The sequence below is a fragment of the Paroedura picta genome, chromosome 1 (assembly GCF_049243985.1).
Source record: "Paroedura picta isolate Pp20150507F chromosome 1, Ppicta_v3.0, whole genome shotgun sequence".
NCBI classification, from domain to species: Eukaryota; Metazoa; Chordata; class Lepidosauria; order Squamata; family Gekkonidae; genus Paroedura; species Paroedura picta.
Window position 1 is genome coordinate 81,726,122 of NC_135369.1, and position 19,670 is coordinate 81,745,791.

Consider the following 19,670-nt stretch of genomic DNA (forward strand, 5'->3'; position numbering starts at 1 on the left):
ATCTTCATGGACATATCTATTTTTTTCATCATGAGAACAAGTCAGAACTCTCCTGACCTGTTACTTAAGACCCCACTTCCAATCAGCATCCATGATGTCTTTACTTCCATCACATATTCAAAACTAATTTCTCTTGAGCAGGTTCTTCAAGAATTAGCTCAACTTTTCACCCCAGATGTTTTAGATTATCTTTCTCACAACTGACAAAGTGGAAAATCTGTTTCACCCAACTGAAAAATTCCCCAGAGATGTCATAGAGAAGAATATTAATCTGAATTTTTCCATAATGTGGCAATTTAATGTTCAAAGGATTTTTTATTTGGTAAAGAGAAACCTTCAGTTGTGTGAGCACCCACCTGCACTCCAAAATGGTACAGCCCAAAGTGTTTACTAGTTCTCTTTCTGTCTGAGGTAACTAGTATTAAGTCTGCGAGTTCAGTGATCACAGACTCCCAAGTCTTCAGAACAGCTCTCTTTATTAAGCAACTCTAGCAACAGACTACAACTACTGAACAGAGAAAAACAGAGTCCAAATGCCCACAGACATGATACCTAGACTTTAGAAAGACATAACACATGCATATGCCAAGAAATCTTACTAACTGCCCTGGAATTCCTAAGCTGGTTTATCTCCTACACCAGATAAATTTTCTTTTGGATGAAAGATTTCTTGGAGGGGGGCGGGGAGACAGTGGGATATGCAAAACAAAACTCCTGTTATCAAAAACATCTCAGCAAACTTTGTGAAACTGTTTCCTTTTATGTTCCTTGAATGCTTCTCCCAAGTAGGATCCTGCTTATTAATCTTTAAATTTCACTCTAGGGAATGTTTGGTGACATTCCCACTTTTGAGGTAGACTTGGAGATCTGAATGGAATCTGAAAATAAATGATGTGAGGATAGCCGCCCAAGGCCTTTTAAATTTGCTCTGAATATTTTTCGCCAAGCTCAAGCACTGAAATTATCCCTGCTACTAAAGGATCAGGTGCTCCTTGTGTCGAATGGGGCTTTTCCAAGGAGACTGACTACGAAGTCCTCTGCCTATTTGCTTGAAAGTAAGGGCAGATCTAGATGAGATATGGGAAAGCCATGATTTGAATGCTGAGGGCAACTCAGACTGGGATACAGTAATGAGGCAAAGAGGCTGACACTTTCTCCGTTGCCATTTCCCTGGTTTAAATCTGCCCAGGTGCTATTTGCACCATGCAGGAAAACGTATAGGCTTCTGTGTTACTGGCGTCTTTCCGAAAATACAGATACTTTTGAATATACTTTAGTTTCAACGCTGCTAGTCCTGCAGATATGAGCCGAAGATACAAGCATGAATTGTGTGTGTGTGTGTGTGTGTGTGGGTGGGGGGTTAATATTCACAGAATCTTTCACTTACATCAATACCTACAAATAGTAAAACACCACTGTAAAATACATTTATATAAACATCAACAGCATGCTACCAAGTCTCTCTAAAAGAAACGTTCTGCAGCTACAGCTGTGAAATATCAAAGCTCGAACAGCTCAAGGAGGAGCCCTTTTGATGACTCACACACATTCCCGTCCTTTCATCTGCCCTTTATCATGCATTTACACACAGGAGGAAGCAGCCTCTTTCACTGCCAAGGTGGAGGTAAATTGCATGAGACACAAGGAACAAGAACAGCTTCATTAATGAAACCGAGGAAACAACTTTGCCAATGCCAAGTGTCAGCAGAAACCATGAGGTTCAGTTTCAGACTTCAGTGACCTTATGAGAACAAAGAAGGAAGAAAGGGAATATTAAAAGTTATAGCTACCCTTTACTGAGAATCACCACTGTGTTTTGAGAAATGGGTGAGTGCTTTTCTCCTTGAAAATTCACTTCTTACTAATGACCCTCCTTTTATTCCAGGATGATTAGAGCTTAGAATGACTCTTACATGTAACACAGGGAGGGGGAAATATCTATATATAGTGGCAAATATATGGCTTCACAACACATCAGCCAAAGCTAATGTGAGACTGTTCTGCATGTAAGGCAGCACTGCTTCCTTTCCTGCCATGTCTGATAGTGACTTTTGGAAGTGCACAGCGGTGTGTGTACCCAAGAAGGAACTGCAGGAGACTGGGACACGTTTAAATAGCAGTGTCTTGTCATCAGCATAAATTGAGGTTATGATCGTATGCAGTTTCCATTCATTTTAACGGTGATTGTAAAGGAGGCCATTCAAGTAGACTGAACACATTAGCTCTTCTGCTACAGCAACCAAAGCTGAAGGAGGATCAGAAAGGCCCACTTAAGAACATTATTACTGTTGTTACTATTGTTACATTTATTTATTTTCTGCCCTATCTCATAAGACTCAGGGTGGATTATATCCAAAGAACTCTTCTGGGTCAGACTAGTGGTCCATCTAGCCCTGCATACTGTCTCACAGAGAAGCCTAACAGTGTTTCTGGAGATTCAGCAACAAGGCCAAGAAGCTGAAGCTTTCCCCTTATATTGCTTCCCGACACTGGCATTCAGAGGTTTAGTGCTTCTGAATGTGGAGGTTCCCTTCAGTTAAAAAAATGCATTTGTGCTAAGTGCCATCATGTTGCTTCTGACCTATGGTGATCCAATGAATTAATGACCTCCAAAATGATGATGATGTCATCGGTGATTCTATAGGAAAGTCTTCACCATGCGCCCCTGTCTCTGACTGCTTCTTTTAGCTTTTTCATGGTCATCCCTGTATAGGCTGTGATTGTGTCGAGCCAGCAGATCCTTTGGCAACCACATTTCCTTTTGCTGCTGACCCTGCCGAGCATTAATGATTTTTCTAGCAAGTTTGATCGCATGATGTGTCCAAAGTAAGTGAGCTTTAGGGGTAATATCTTGCCTTCTAATGACATAGTTGGTTTGCTCCTCTATAAAACTATCTTGTTGGTAACTTTGGCTATCCATGGTATTCACAGCATTCGTCTCCAACACCATAATTCGAAAGCATCTATTCTCCTCCTATCTTCCTTCTTCAGGGTCCAGCTTTCGTATCCATAGGTTGCTATGGCGAAGACAATGTTGTTGACTAGCTAGCACTTTGTATTAGGGCTGATATCCTTCTTCTTCCATATTCGGTTCATGCCTAACATTGTGTTTGATTTTACGGCTGCATCCACCATTTTGATTGATCATAGAGCCAAGAAAGATGTCCTATGGTTAACAGACTTGCTCAGGTCGTGCAAACTGAGGGCCATGGCTTCCTTGATTGAGTCAATCCATCTGTCAGAGTGTTCAATTTCCCAATAAGCCAAACTTCTATATGAGAAAGTTTCTTTATTAAGGAATGAAGACATCCGGTACAAATGCATAGACGGAACTGAGGCTCTTGGCCCCTGGGCCCCTGGTGATGACCTATAATATATAGCACAGAGGCATGCATCTTCTCCCCCTCCCTTTGGAAAGAGACAAAATACATTTCAAAGGAAGATGAAACACTCCAGATAATCTAACTACAAAGGGGAAAACTAAAAGTCCGTGTGGGAGAGGTGGGAGGAAAAAAGGAGGTGAAGAATTGCTGTGAGAAAGCTAGGGTTATAAACCAAACAACAGGATACAACCTTAAGGCATCTGGGCAGCATCACAGGACAAGCATTTACATGGCAGAAATTCCAGGGGGATTCTTACACTATCCCATGTAAGTCTTCCTTTTTTACTGCTACCTTCAATATATCCCAGTTTTGTCTGGTTCATTTTATTGCCAGTCAGAAGAAGTGTCAGGTAGGGTCCCAGACAAAACTACCTTCTGCTTTGTGTTTTAAAAAATGGATAAATATTTTACTTAGAAATGGCACAATTTTTTCTGTTTCCTTACAGTACTATCACTTTTTCTGTAGCGGTCTGTGCTTACAAAGGTGTGAATATTTACAAGGGTAACACAGAACCAACTACCAGTGATTGAAAATGGCATTTTTATTTATGCTGTCTGACATCTTGTAGTGTACAAAGATGACTGTCTGGTCAACTGTCTGGTCGGATATACACCATAAAACTGTTGACATACTGTTCAAAAGCTATCTATTTTGTTGCTATGTGATAGCAGTAAGATGGGATTTAGTCTGAAATATGTTGCAGTCCAGATGGCTAAGCTTTCCATTTTAAGTCTACCCAGCTTCAACAGAACATGTCTTTTCTCCTCTCACCCTCTACCAAACCAAGATGTTCCTCTAGTCCAGTTTCCTACTTTCCCCATGGGCCAGCTTTTAGGAATATCTAGTAGCTTTTGGGCCTTTTAAAGATTGTACTATAATTGTAATATAAGGTTAAAGATAAAAAATACTACAAATAAGTATATTTGATAAAACTAGTATGCTTCATAAGAAATGGTTGGAAACTTAGGGGCTTGATCCAATGTTTTGCAGTTAATGTGAGTTGGGTTCTCTGAATGCTTACCTGGAGACTTTGCAGGTAGAGCCAGGAGTAAAAGGGATTTGGTGTGGGGAGGGACCTCAGTGTTGTATAATGCTATGGAGTTCACTCTCCAAAACAGCCATTTTCTCCAGGGGGACTGATCTTTTAAGTTTGGTGATGACCTATAATTCCAGTGGATTCCCAGGTCTCCCTGAGAATTACCATCCATACCTGATTCACATGTTACAAAGCCCATGCTGCTCCAGGAACTTTGGAGTGAGATCAGAAATTTAACCCTAGGTGTACCCAGGACTATCCAGATCGGGACCATAACAAGTGGCTTCAACCTTTTCCCAGTGTGAAGTGACCCCAGGGAGGTGCTGTTTGTTTCCTTTGGTAATTTTACCTGTAACCATCACTGCACATTATTTTCCCCCCAGAAAGCCAAATAGCTCAAGGTCATTTCAGGTGACAAAAATTGCATTGGGGGGAGGGGGAGGCTAACACCCCTCTTCTTAGTCTGTCATGATCCTTATCTGAATCATCTCATGTGTGCTTTGGGATTCAATTCCCACCTGCAACTTTCAGAACATTCCTGTGAACTGGCTTGTAGGGGCAAGTTCATCCATCAGATTCTCATCTATAGATGGACATGGATGGCTTGTTTTGAAAAGGCTCTTCTGAAGACAACTGACAGGTGATTTAACTTTCCACACTCTGCCACTGAGAATTGAACACATCTTGTGAGAAACACAAGACTTTGCATGTTGATTTGAATATGCCCCTCCCCAAATTGGTTAAAAGCATATTAAGTTTCCCCTATGATATCCATGGCCACCCTCCAGCATTTTATGTGATAGGAACTCTCTGTAGCAGAGTCTACATAAGATTCCCATCTGTGAAAGCAGCTCCTCAAGCACTACAGCTATGCATCTGTCAGAGAAAATCAATGGCATCCACTGACCTTTTCTCTCTTTTCACGGAAATAGCAGTGCAAAGTTCAAGAGCTGCTACTCAGCCAACAAGAAATGGAGAAATTGCAGTTGATGGTACAAAGGTGGGTAGTCACATTTAACTGAAACTGCCTTGCCTCCAGAGTCCCCTCTAGTTATGGTTAAGAAGAGGGAAAAATTGGATTGGCTTCTATAAAAGGGAATGTCATGTTTGTTAGGAGGAAATGATGACTGCTATATTCAATTCTAGCAGAGGCATCTGAATCAAAATTCTTTGCACTGTCTCAGTGGGGAAGGTATGTGAGCCTACTGGTCTATTATATTCCTTATGCATCAGATTCTTGGTTGGCATCAGTCCATTACCAGGACAGGCTTCTCATTCAGGTCATAGAGCTTGCAGATATCTACTATTATAAGAATAGCCAACCCCACAAGCTTAAAATCAATATACACAGGTACAACCAACCATTGTATACTTAAAAAAAAAATTGTTTATAGGCTCTGTTTTCCACCATAATAGAATTTGTGTTTGGGTTAAAAATTAAATCTTTTCTCACCCTTCTGCCTTTTGACTTACAAAATAACTACAAGGTACCTACCAAAATTTAATTAAAACAACTGATTTTGAGAGCTGTGCTTCAGTGACAGAACACCTGATTTGCATCTGGAAATTTTACGTTTTTTATCTTGTATATATAAAGTTAATGGAACAGAAAACAAATGGCCTTTCTGCCTGAGTATTTAGAAAGCTCTTGCTAACCAGAATAGACAATACTCCAATAAAATATTTGAACCTACTTATTTCTGTGTCTTTGATTTTATAAGCTCCAAAGGAAGCTGTACCAATGGGTGCATGTTGTTAAATTCTAGTACTGTTAGGTCTGTCCTATTATCAAAACAAAAAATCACCAAGTTAAATGTGTAGACATTTCCAACTTTACCAGCTATCCCCATCTCAGGAAGAATGTCATAGTGATTAAAATTGGAGGAAAAGTGTGACCACCGCCGGAAAACATGATAACTTTAGTTGCTATATAAAATATATGCCAGTGTTTTTTCCCTCCAATTTTCTAACTATATACTTACATACTTTAAAAATCTAATAAATAGGTATAGAAGGGGCAATTAAAGTCCCATCATCAAGAAAACTAACTTTGAGCTATGGCATGCCATCTGTTAGATGTAATCTGCCTTTTAAAAAGTTATTCAAGAACTGATTATACCTTGGGCTATAGAAAGATTGTAAGCAGCCAGGCAGTGCAGATACATTCCCCTCTGAACAATCTTGCGTGTGATTATTGATGCCTCCCTGACTATGGAGACACAGGTCAAGAGAGTAGCCAGCCAGGCATTTTTCCATCTTCGCCAGGCTTGACTACTAGCACCTTACCTGTTCCCTGATCGCTTGGCTACAGTGATCCATCCAACGGTCACCTCCAGAATAGAGTTCTGTAATTTGCTCTACATGGGCCTATCCTTGTCCTTGATCTGGAAACTTCAGCTACTGCAAAATGCAGCTGTTAGGGTCCTCACCGGCCATATCTTGGAGGGCCCATATCCAGCCTGTGCTGAGGCGGCTGCATTGGCTGCCAATTGCTGTCCGGATCCAGTTCAAGGTTTTGGTTTTAACCTTTAAGGCCTTACATGGGTTGGGACCCACATACCTGATAGGCATCACTTAATCGCATGCCTACATGGTGTTATATGTGGGTGTATTTTTCTTGACTGACTGTCAATGGCCACAGTCCAGAAACCTCATTCTGCCGAAGCTCTCTCATGCAAGCACAATTAAACCAGACGCCCCATGTACATCCACTTTACACCGATGATTACTGCTACCCAATGCACCTAATTGCTCATGAGAGGGCCTGCCCATTAGTGTGTGAGGAAACACAAGCAGCTTATTGCTTTGCACGTGGCTCCGATTTCAACCAGAACTTTTGGATAAGATGATTGGCATAGAGCACACTAACAGCAATGTGGAAACTTGTAAAGAAAAAGAAAAAGAATTGTAAAAAAATGTGTCTTTTGAAAAAGAACATATTGAGATTAATAACCATGTGTGGCCATAAAGGCTGTGGCCATGTTAATGGCAACTGGTGTTGTGCATCTTATTCTGAAATATATGCCATCCTGCTAGTCTAACTGCAGGGAATGAAACTGAACCAAAATCTTAGCCCAGAAATTGATTTAGAGATGTTCTTTCCCTAAAATATTTCAGTTGCCTTAAATATGAACCAGAACCAAAATCCTAACAGGAAAAAACTGGTCTTTGTTCAGGATCAAGGTTTTAAAGAAATTTTCAGTTCAAAGAGAACATCTTTTTGAACTGATTTTCAGGCATGGATTTGGGTTAGTTTGGCTCTGATGAATTATCCACTGGAGTATTTGGCTATCATTTACTAAATCACCAGAAAAAGAAATAGGCACACCTGAGGTTTTATCTAGCTCTTTGCTCTGTGTAGATTCTGGTACACAATGAATTACACTAAGTCTGTTTACATGTTCTGAAGAGGTAGCAGGGAATATGAAGATGACTACCTCTTGCCAAATACATTTGCAATAACAGTCAGTTTTCACAAGAGGTGTTCAAGGTCTGAAGATGAGGACCAAGTGGCAGCATGACAGGTGTCAAGCAAGGAAACTCCTCAAACAGAAGCAGCAGAAATTGCTTGGGTCCTGCTTGAATGTGCATTAACTGGCACAGAACACTTTACTGCCACATAGGATACCTTTGTCTAAGATAGGAGTTTCTATGATATGTAGGGAATTCAGTTTGGTCCACTGACTTGGGCTGCAAAACACAAAATACTAGGTCTGAAATAGGCACATGCACAAAGCAAAAATCTGGACCACTTTGGCTTTGGATGAAGCAGCTTCAGACCGAAGATCTCCGAGGCCATTAAAGTGGACATTTGGTGGCCATTAAAGTCAATGGTGCAATTGACTATAATGGGGATTTTCAGGTTTCTGCCTTTCCTATGGCCTGGGGGGTGGGGGGTTTGAGTTACAGGCTCAAAACTTTCAGGGTAGCTCCAGGATGCTCATCTCTGATTCCACTCCCAGTTTCAAAATGATTGGACCAGGGGGTCCAATTCTAGGGGCTTCCAAAAAGGGTGCCCCCATCCTCTCCATTATATCCTATGATGAGAAAAGACCATAGGACATAATGGGCCCATTACTCCCAATGGTGAGAATATCTCTTGTTTTTTCTCGTCATTGGATATAATGGAGAAAGGATGGGACGCCCCTAGAATTGCCCCCCGGTGCTCCTGGAGCTACCTTGAAAGTTTAGAAACTTTAAGTCAACCCCCCCCCCTCCCCAGGCCATGAAGATGGCAGAATCTCTCTTACTCTCAGGTCTACCCTCCAGGCAGGAGATGATGGGAATAAACAGGATTTGCTGCTCGTCTTCTCGCAGAGAGCAGTTCCCATTCCCATCACCTCCCCTGTTGAAAAGGGACACTGGATGCCAGAGCTGCAGGGGACAGCTGTGGCTGGCTGCCCAAACAATGTTTCGCTGTCAGCATCTAGGTGAGAACTGGAGGTCCACTGAAGTCCACTCAGAGCTCACCTGTGTTCCCCTGGAAAGGAGGGGGTACCTGGCAAGGTGGGGGCAGGAAATCTCATAGCACTGCTAACACTACTAGTGGTCTAAGGATTCCAGCCTCAAGGGGGTACCTGGAGGCCCACCAAACATCATCACAGGCTTTCCCATCCAGCCTCTCACCCAACAAATAAAGAAAAGTCAAAAGAAGGACCAGCTGATGGTTTTTCTACCCTGTTTTTCACTACTCAAAGGAGTCTCAAAGCAGCTTGCAATCACCTTCCCTTCATCTCCTCATGCCAGACACCCTGAGATGGTTTTGTCAGAGCCAAACAGGCCACAACAACAGCAAACAAACAACAGCAGCAAAAGAGAGCAGCATGGTGGGACATCCACCCAGAGCACTACAGTACCCAAAGTAGGCAAGCCGCAGCAGCAACAATAACAGTAACAACACTGGGAAGAATGGATTAAAACTTTAAACTTTAACAACAACTGCACCCCAATAACAGCCTGCCACAACAGCAACAAACAAGAATTGAGGAGTGGGCCATCTACCCCAACACCCACAGCAAAAACAATACTGAATTAAATCTTTAAAAAACTGTAAAGAACAACAGCACCCCAAGAGGGGGGAGAACAAATAAATAGTGCTGCCTCCCAGGCCATAACAGCAATCAGCAAGTTAAAAAAGAAGAAACACAAGGAAAGAAAAAAAATAAGGGGAACCCCAAGGACCCCAGACCCCAACGCTCTCAACAGAAACCCAAATAATTGGTTTGAAAACAAGAGGTGAAGTCAAGTAAAGTGAGAAAATCCACACGACAGTCACCACTACGCTGGACTACTGCAACTCGGTCTACACAGACTTGCCCTTGACTTTGATCCGGAAACTGCAACTAGTCCAGAACGCAGCCGCCAGGGTCCTCACAGCAACACCTCGGAGGTCCCACATTCAGCTCATTGTCCTGCAGCTGAGCTGGTTTCCGGCTGAATTCCAGATCAGACTTAAGGGTTTTGGTTATGCGGTTCGGGCCCAGTGTACCTGAGGGATCGCCTCTCTGTTTACATCCCCCCCCCCAAAGAGCCTTACGCTCTAGCAATTCCAACTTCCTGGTGATCCCCGGCCCCAGGGATTGGGGGCTTGGCCTCAACCAGGGCCAGACCTTTCTCTATCCTGGCCCCCACCTGGTAGAACGAGTTCCCAGAGGAGATCAGGGCCCTGACGGAACTTGAACAGTTCCGCAGGGCCTGCAAAATGAAGCTCCTCCACCAGGCATTTGGTTGAGATCAACCACTGCTTCCCAAGGGCCCTCCCCCAAGACTCCCTCCTATGGCATCCACCATAATTCCGCCCAACACACTGGGCTATTAGTAGGAGTTACTTCAATGTTTAATTTTTCTACTGTTCCATGTTGCTTGTTGTTTCACTTCATTCATTATTGTTAATCTAAGTTATCCGTATTGTTTCTGTTCTGTTTTATTTGAGATGCCCTGAGCCTTCAGGAAGGGCGGTATACAAATATATAATAAATAAATACATCTTTAACCGCTCCTGTGGTATTATATAAAAGGGTAATGCCACCTGGGGAGGAGTTAGGGTGGGCCCTGTCCAGGATAAAAACTCAGAGGGCCCAATCAGGAACTGCAAAGTGGCTCCTGATTGGGCCCTCCGAGTGTCCATCCAGGGCCAAACAGCCAATGGGGAGGCACATGAAGCGCCTTCCTATTGGCCCCTCACCAGGACAGACCAAAATTCCATTCACCCAGCCCAGTCTGGCTGCCAGTCTGCTCCTGACCACCGAAGGGAGAGGAGGTCAGCAGGGCTGCCAAGGGGGATGAGAACACAAGCTGCGCCAGCCCTTTTTGCCCCAAGGCTGGCCTAACTGTCATGTCCAACTACAAACTGCCTCAGAACCCTGACAGAGCTGGCAGGAGGCTGCAGAGTGCTCCCCCTCCCCCTCCCTTCAGGCCTGCTGCGAAGGAGCCTCTGACAGGCCCTGACTGAGGGGAGGGAGGCCTTTCCAAGAGCAATGCAGGGGAGCCTGAGAGCCTTCCTTTTGAGGGGGGGGGGGGGAATTTCCCCTTCTGCCAAACAGTTGGCTGACAGGGAGGCCACAGAAAAGCCCCTTTTCACTTAAAATACTGCTCTGCCCGGGGGTTAGACACAGCCAAGCCATGTGTCTTTCTTCTTTGCAACTCTCTGCAAATTTGAGGCCACTGCACAGCATTATTCTGCAAAGGAAACTGATTTTTTTGTCTCCTGTTTCATCTGCACAACAACCCTGTGCAGTAGGCCTCAACATTCAACCCCATGCCCTTACAGACTGGACAACTCCTCCCCTTCCTCTTCCCAATGCCAAGCTCTAGCGCCCGTTGTATTCTTGGAGACAACAGGCTTTGCCCCTAGTAATAAATAAAATGAAAAGAGGAAGAAGAAGAGTGAGAAGGCAAGAGGAAAAAAGATCTGTAGAGTCCCTCAGTCAAATTGTTCTATGTCTTCTCCAGTGATGAAGATCCTCCACTGTTCAGCACACCAGCAACAAGCAGCAAGCCAGCCAGCTACATCCCAGCCCAGCACATTTTCTGGGAGTCAAATTCAAAGAATTTACTATGCCACAGGTCAGGAGGCAGTAGCCAGCAAGAGAAGCAGGTAAGTAGACCCCCTACTCTCTTGGCCAAGCACAGAAGAGTCTCAAAAAAGAAAAACCTTCTATGATTGGCCAAGAAATATTTTCACCAAAAAACCCTGTCTCCCTATAGGCTAACTTCCCCCCAGTCTCCCCCCCCACACACACACACCTCCTTCCTTTGCAACAAGCTAGCTAAGCAAGCTGCAGGATCTCAGCATGCATTGCAAAGCATTTGCAAAGGGAAAATGCTTTGCAATGATTGGCTGGCTGCTTACAAGGAGCCTAGCCATTGGTCTCTCTCCCTCACTTCCCCCTCCCCTTTGTTCCAGGGCCTGGAGGATCCCAGATAAACATCAGGAAGAAATGGAGCCTAGGTAAGAGGCTGTCTGTGTTTTCTTCCCTGTCTGCCTTTCCCTTTAAATTTTAAACAGACACCTCTGAAGTGATTTGGAGTGCTCCGAAGGGTGCTTCAGACTTCCAGCTTTGGGTCTGTTTAACATTGGGAACTAGTACTTCAGACCACTTTGGAACAATCTTCCTCCAAAGCAGCCCTGCTTCAAAAGTTTTTTCTCCCGAAGTGGTCCAAAGCACAGATGCCTAGTCTGACTCTTTTGGCATTAAGTAGTTGGCTATTATAAGCATTTATTCAGTGTATGAATGCAAGGACTCACTAGAAGAGACAGAAGTAGCATCCCTAACAGCATCATCAAGCAATGATTCTGAACGAAATTTTGGATTCATTGTCAGAGACCTAGAGGATGGAATACTACAATGCATGCCAGGCACTTCTGAGAAGCTCTCAGTCAAATCAGACAGCAGCTCTATCATTCAGTGATTTTAATCTGTCTTGGTGTCCTAGAGACATGGGGAAGGAGTACGAAGGGAAGGGATGAGATGTCCTATGTTGTAAGCCATCGTCAAAGGGTTGTGAAGCAGGAGTGGCTGAGGAAGAATGAACATTTCTTCTCTTTATGCTTATCTTTGGATTTTGAATTTTGGGGGCAGGAAGGTCAGAGCACCTCCTCCTTTCCTCTGAGGGCATGAACATTGAAGCTGAAGCCTGCATTGGAGCTGTGTGTCAACCCTTGAAACCAACAGGACCTCCCCCCATGGGAATGACAGTCCAAGCAAGTAATTGGCAGCATCACTGAAAGGCCATTTCCCCCAAAGGGACATTCTGATGCAAGATCCCCTGTCATTTCTAGCCTTCAGGGTAAACCACTTGCAGATGTAATAAGTGGGCACACTATGGCCTTTCTCAAGACATGAGACAAATAGAATGACCATTGCGGTTTTCAAGAGTCACTTTTGTTCCATTACATCCAAATGTGAGGCAAAGAAAAAAGGGAGAGAATGTTGTCTGAATAATTTATCTTATGTCTTATTTTCTTTCTCTCTTTTAGGTTGAAGAGTGATGCAAGTAGAAAAAAACTGAAGAGGAAACTCTGGAAGCTCCTGCCTCCACAGGACAGAAAGAGGACAGAGGAGATGAGAACTCAACCTTCTTTTGTGCCTGACAGTTTCAGCAAGGAAGTCCATTAGGGGGTGGGGAGCCTTGCTTTGGAAAGCTACAGAAGCCAGTCTCAGGGCAGGCCTGAGCCTGCACAGTTCACAGATATGATCACATAGATGAATCAGATCAGTGTGCAAGCTCTGACGTTTTCTAATACATTTTGCACAAGATAGAAAACAAAAGTACATTTCCTTGGACAACTTACCTGGTGTTTAGCTTTGTTAATATAAGGACTCTATTTTTGTGTCCTATGGAGATAATCCTTATCCATGGTTCCTCTATATATCTGTGAAACAGCTTGGAGGTTGGAACGTGTCCGGCTGTCCAAGTTGGAATAGGGCCAGTCAGGCAATGCTGGCTGCACCCTGATTGGTCTTGTCCCTACAGCTCCCGCCCTCCCTCCCTGGACGCTAGCCATGTTCCTCTCAGATGCACCAGAGACACACACAGAGCCCCCCCCCCCACCCCGGTTATTCAAAAAATAAATTTAAAAAAAGGAAGTCAGTAGAACGCATAGTGCCTGAAAAAGCTACTGTAATTGAGCAATTTACAGAAGAAAGGGTCCTGATTTACAGAACAAAGGGTCCTGACCGACAGACAACTAGAATATCGACAAAGTCCAAGTTATACTCATTCCTTTCTGAAAGACTGGCACAAGATCTGCCTGTGTACGCTTCAAAACACAATTGCGGCTTATTTTAATGAGGAAAAAGTTTCTCCCCCTGAATCCTTTCTGCTTTTTGTAACCATATTTTAATCAGTAGTTAAGGATGTATGCAGAAATACAATGAGTGTCACCAAAATTAGGGATGATCCTCAATGGGTCATAGATAAAAAAATGCAACCATTCATAGTTTAAATTGACAATTTAACTACTAGAGTCTAGTTTTAACACAGATTAAGCAGTAATGTCCATAAAATAAGAATGTGAATTCATAAATCTGTCAACTTCCTATTCCAATCCTTGTTCAACTGAACTTTGAAGTTTTGCCTAAATAAGGCTTGAATCAATATTAATAGCTCTGGTTAGTAATATGTTGTTGTTAGGAGCGAAGTCGTGTCCGACCCATCGTGACCCCATGGACAATGATCCTCCAGGCCTTCCTGTCCTCTACCATTCCCCGGAGTCCATTTAAGTTTGCACCTACTGCTTCAGTCGTTCCATACAGCCACCTCATTCTCTGTCGTCCCCTTCTTCTTTTGCCCTCAATCGCTCCCAGCATTAGGCTCTTCTCCAGGGAGTCCTTCCTTCTCATGAGGTGGCCAAAGTATTTGAGTTTCATCTTCAGGATCTGGCCTTCTAAGGAGCATTCAGGGCTGATCTCCTCTAGGACTGACCGACCGGTTTGTTCGCCTTGCAGTCCAAGGGACTCGCAAGAGTCTTCTCCAGCACCAGAATTCAAAAGCCTCAATTCTTTGACGCTCGGCCTTCCTTATGGTCCAACTTGCACAGCCATACATTGCAACTGGGAATACCATAGCCTTGACTAAACACACTTTTGTTGGCAGGGTGATGTCTCTGCTTTTTAGGATGCTGTCTAGATTTGCCATAGCTTTCCGCACCAGGAGCAAGTGTCTTTTAATTTCTTTGCTGCAGTCCCCATCTGCAGTGATCTTGTAGCCCAGGAAAACAAAATCTGTCACTATATCCATTTCTTCTCCATCTATTTGCCAGGAATGGAGAGGGCCGGATGCCATGATCTTTGTTTTCTTGATGTTGAGTTTCAAGCCAACTTTTGCACTCTCCTCCTTCACCCGCATCAACAGGCTCTTTAGTTCCTCTTCACTTTCTGTTATTAGAGTGGTATCATCTGCATATCTGAGTGTTTTGATACTTCTCCCTGCAATCTTGATCCCAATTTGTGACTCCTCTAACCCCGCCTTTCTCATGATGTGCTTCGCATACAAGTTAAATAGGCAAGGCGACAGTGTACAGCCCCCTTCAAGGATCGCTTGCATAGCTCAGTGAAGCTATGAGCTATGCGGACAGATCGTAGCAGAGAGCTCTGACAAAAGGTGATCCACTGGAGAAGGAAATGGCAAACCACTCCAGTATCTTTGCCATGAAAACCCAATGGACAGTTCCAAAAGGCTAGTAATATACACTTAAGCAAATATTTTGCAAGATCCCCTGCTAAGGATTTCTTTTGTTCTTATATTTAGAGTTGGTAATTACTTTTTCCAGAATTTCTGTTATTTTGAATTCAATATATTATAACTTGAAGAAACTTTTATCACTGACCTTTCCTCTAATGGTCTCTGTTGTTTGTCTTTGCCACATATTTTATCAATCAATCAATCAATCCATCAAATTTATATCCCACCACTTTCCATGGACTCATGGTGGGTTACATAAAGCCAAATAACCCCAGTAAAACCCCTAAAACCATAGAAGCAAAAGAGGCATCATAATCCCCATTTCTCCATCTGCATCGTGGGCCCTGCTTATATGCCCTCCACAGGGTTCTTCACTCTGCGGGTTTGAATCTGCTGGCTGTCCCCATCCCCCAGGAGGTACACCTGGTCTCGATCAGGGCCAGGGCCTTTTCAGCCTTGGCCCCAACCTGGTGGAATGAGCTCCCAGAAGAACTGAGGGCAGTGATGGAGCTACCAGAGTTCAGCAGGACCTGCAAGATAGAGCTTTTATACCTGGCGTTTGGTTGAGTCCAGGCCAAGGAAGATAGGATCCCTCCCTGTAGAAGCCCAGCAATATTGTTGTAACATATGTGTTGTAAAGTATGTATGTATTTATTTATCTATCACCTTGGAGTCTGCAGCAAATCATCACTGATTGTATTTCTATCAGGAGAGTAGGGTTTCTTTTCCTCTCCCTTTCTGAAGGCTAGGATACCCCTAAATGCTCCTGTTGGGGGACAAATAACCCCCAGGATCAGCATGAAGCAGAGTCACGGTCTACAGTAAGAGAGGAGAATTAGTAAATATTGCCACTCCTCTATTACTTGACTTTTCCCATAGGAATCATGTCATCAAATATGTTTAAACTAGGCTTTGAAAGGTGGAGCCCGCAGTGGCGGCCCCCACACACCCCGGGGGCCCCCCGTGAGGGCCCCCTCCCGCCCCCTCCCTGCTGAGTCCCTGGCTTCCCTGTGGGCCTTGGAGCAGGCCTGCCGTAACCCTTGCGCGGTGGGCCTGCTCCAAGGCCTGCAGGGAAGCCTCCCCCGCCCGCACCCTCCCCGCCAAGGCACTAGCTTCCTTGTAGGCCTTGCAGCCCTGCTCCGGAGGCCTGCAGGGAAGTCTCCGCCGCCCAGGCCGCTCCTTGCCGAACTCCAGCTAGTCAGGTAATGGGCCTACTAGAAGGCGCTTTGAGCCTTCTGATTGGCCCCTCAGCTGAATGGCTGGAATTCTTATCACCCGGACTGGCCCCGCCCATTTCTCCACCCACTTAGGCCTTAACCAATTATGAATACCACTCCTAGCGGTTTCAGATATGATGATCATTAGAACACTTTCATCAAATTCAGCTGGCTATTAGTAGAGACTGTAAACTAAAAACCCACTTCTAGATGTCTCTGCTAGCAAACACGTAACTGGTATTCTCTTTGTACATCCTTCATAACTGGTATTCTCTTGCCCTTTCATTCAAGTCTAATTACACGTAGGCCTATTGTTTGTATAACTCTATGGCTATTTAACCCCATGCCCCCAATCTGTATTCAGAAATGCTGCGGTGACAGTCTGTTACCAAACTATAAGTTATCAGGCAAAACTATTTCGTTCATGTGATTGCTGTGCTGTACACTAATTAAACACCTAAAGAGGTGCTGTCAGCACTGGGAACATTTTCATCTCCATCAGATGATCATATATAAAGCATAAAACCAAGTATGTTTCACCTTCTTGACACTTTCACACAGTTTTCAATCTTAAATGTAATGCTTAAATTTAATGGTTGTAACAAACCTTAATTATGAAAACACCACATGCCTAGGAATGGTATCTTTAAAATATTACCAAAAGACAAGAGGATTGAACAGAATGCTAATGTTTCTAAGAGCTCGGGGGACTCACTGTCAAATCAAACTTCCCTCCTGAATTGGAGCATAAGGTTTTAGCCCTGCAGCTATTTGCCTTGATCAACCTTTAATGGATTGGATTCCCATGTCCTCTCCAATGCTGAAATGCAACACAAGGAGGTTTTGACAAGATCACTCATAGCAAAGCACTTGATGATCTGATGTTATGTAGCTATAATTACATGGGTTGGTGATTGTCAACAATCTTAGCACTATTCAAAATATGAGGAAATGGAAAGATGATAATGATGACTATTTTGGAGAAAGATTGGCTCTGTTTTCAAGATCTTTCCAAATGATCCATTTTCTGAAACACATCATCAGATCCCATGAAGTGACAAATGTTATGAGGAATGTTTCAGACACAGAGTTTCACAGGTCTATAGCCTGGAATTCAAAACGGGCTCATTCTGGGACCCTTACAGTATGCAGCCCATTTCCCCAAAATGACTAAGGTGATGGAGCAGCAGATAGGCCTTGAAGCAGTGGCAGCATGAGAAGTTCTGTGCAGGTTCTCCACAATGACTGGATTACAGCTGTGCACAGTGATGGATCCCTGGCATGAATCCGAAGTGGAACAACTAAAGTCACTTCTTGTAAAAAGTTGGCCCATCCTGAGACCAGTTTAATAGGACTCAAGACCATGAGAAACTCTAAGAGGCAATGCCACCCCTGCACACTTCTACAACCTTCACAGCAATTTTCAGGTTTACTGAGAAAAGGACTAGTAGTGGAAGAGAGGGCTCATGATGGCAGGAAGGACTTTCAGGACTTCAGGTTCTGGTCTTGTAACTGTTGTGAGATTATAATTTGAAATAATATCTAACTTTTGCAAACAGCAGTAAGGCTACTGGAAAGTTTGTGGTAGATGGTAATATGTTGTACTTTGGGTGCTGTGGCAGAGCTCATCTGCCTTAAGCCTCAAGGGAAAAGATGGGCTATAAATAAATGAAATAGATAAATAATGAATGCACAGCACAAAAAGTATCACAAAGCTTTACTGATCACCTAGAAAGCTTCTCAATTAATTAATTTAACATATATACATATGATGAAAGGGTACAACTTGCCAGGAACCTATCTTGAACAAGTATGGTTCGGTGCAGAACTTGGTAATCTGATTGTTGTACCGACCATCCAGAGCTCTACTAACTGCTCTGTTGAGCCTCCTGGAAGCAGTGACTGCCTGGATGTTGCAGTACCCAAGACTTATCATCATGGGAGGCTTTAACATCCATGTTGATTCACTGTTTTCTGGGTCTGGTTCAGACCTAGTGTTGGTCATGGTGACACTGAGGTTCTCCCAATTTGTTACCAGTCCCATCCTTCAGGCTGGCCACATCCTTGACTTGATCTTTAGAGATGGGATAGAGGTGTGTCTGATGGCGACTGATGTTGTCCTGTAGTCAAACCACTATGCCCTTAAGGCTTGACTTATGGTACTACTACCTCTCAACTTTGGTGCTTGACCCATACCAGTCGGGCTTCCATCCTGGCCGTGGGGTATAGCATTTTAAAATGGTGTTATACATATTTATAGATGATGGGTTCACCAATAGCTAATAGCCACAATAAGTTAGAAGAGGGAAATGTCTGAATAGTAGTACTGAAAGGCAGGAGAAGGCGATGTGTGGTTGGCTGCTGTGTGAAATGGCAGATGGATCACTGGGCTGATCCATCAGGGCTCTTCTTATGTTCTTAATTTAGGATAGCCAGTCTTTGGCTAGTGAATCTGAGGAGCATGGGGAGGGGCAGACAGTGTGGAAACCAGTGTCACAAGGTGCCATGATGTCATTTCTGAATATGCAACACCCCACCCAATTTTTGCTCCTGCTGTTACATCAAGTGGAAACAGGAGAGCAGAGATGGGAGATAGCCTGCTGTGGCGGGGCACCTGGCACCTTGAAATTCGACTTTTTGTTCATCTGCCCTATATACTCTGCCTAAACCAGAACAGTCTTTTAAGGGTTCCATTGATCAGTCAAGAGTTTATTTTGACTTGGCTGTTAATAGATATCTCCCAGAAGTACTTTTGAACCTATATATTCCTCGCAAAATGGTTTGGAGAAATCTGAAATACTTCAATTGATTCACAAGCATCGTTCCTGTAGCCTGTATTTTCTATATAGAATTAGATAATATGATGTTCTTCTATTCAAATCTGCTTAAAAGATTCATTCCTAGGAAATTCCTGTTAGATAATCATTACAAATGCTCCAGCAATTTAGGTTGAATTTTCAGTGTGTAGCCTACAAAGGCTTATAGCCAGTCAAGTGGAAACCCCCTCTCATTGCAAATAACAAAAGGTATTCGTCTCAGTGAAGACAGTTTTACCTTTCAAATTCACCTTGAAAAAATATTAGTAAGGAAAATCTCTTTTACACCACTCTATAAATGGAAACAGGGCTGATATCAGCATCTAAGCGAGTAAGGCTGCTGACAAGGCCCATGCTCCTAGACCCATATGGGACTTTCCTTGTCTCCTAGGAAGTCATAACAGCACGTAGCTGGTGGTTGGGGGTGGGGGGATAATTCCTCAGCAGTCACAGGCAGCAAGGATGGCCTTTAACTTAAGCACTTCACATTAAAACTCTCCTCTGACAGTCACCTTTGCTGCACTCTCTTCA

The 19,670-nt window shown here is 43.6% G+C and overlaps 2 protein-coding genes across 5 annotated transcripts in view; one reads left to right on the plus strand and one right to left on the minus strand.

Annotated features, from left to right (window-relative positions):
• The window catches only part of LOC143841223 (uncharacterized), a 48,101-nt gene extending 32,006 nt beyond the window's left edge, over nucleotides 1–16,095 (plus strand). The window contains exons 1-5 of one of the 4 annotated variants that reach the window (XM_077345278.1): nucleotides 1,520–1,827; nucleotides 5,353–5,420; nucleotides 11,372–11,516; nucleotides 11,826–11,870; nucleotides 12,900–16,095. In XM_077345278.1, coding sequence (XP_077201393.1) covers nucleotides 11,374–11,516; nucleotides 11,826–11,870; nucleotides 12,900–13,038 — 327 coding nt within the window. In that variant the 5' untranslated portion in view covers nucleotides 1,520–1,827; nucleotides 5,353–5,420; nucleotides 11,372–11,373 and the 3' untranslated portion in view covers nucleotides 13,039–16,095. Of the gene's footprint in view, nucleotides 1–1,519; nucleotides 1,828–5,352; nucleotides 5,421–11,371; nucleotides 11,517–11,825; nucleotides 11,871–12,899 lie in introns of those variants that run through there. The other 3 variants (XM_077345273.1, XM_077345286.1, XM_077345295.1) reach the window with 3 other exon arrangements.
• Nucleotides 1–19,670, minus strand: part of CHRM3 (cholinergic receptor muscarinic 3) — a 141,910-nt gene that overhangs the window by 12,951 nt on the left and 109,289 nt on the right. The window lies entirely within an intron of this gene.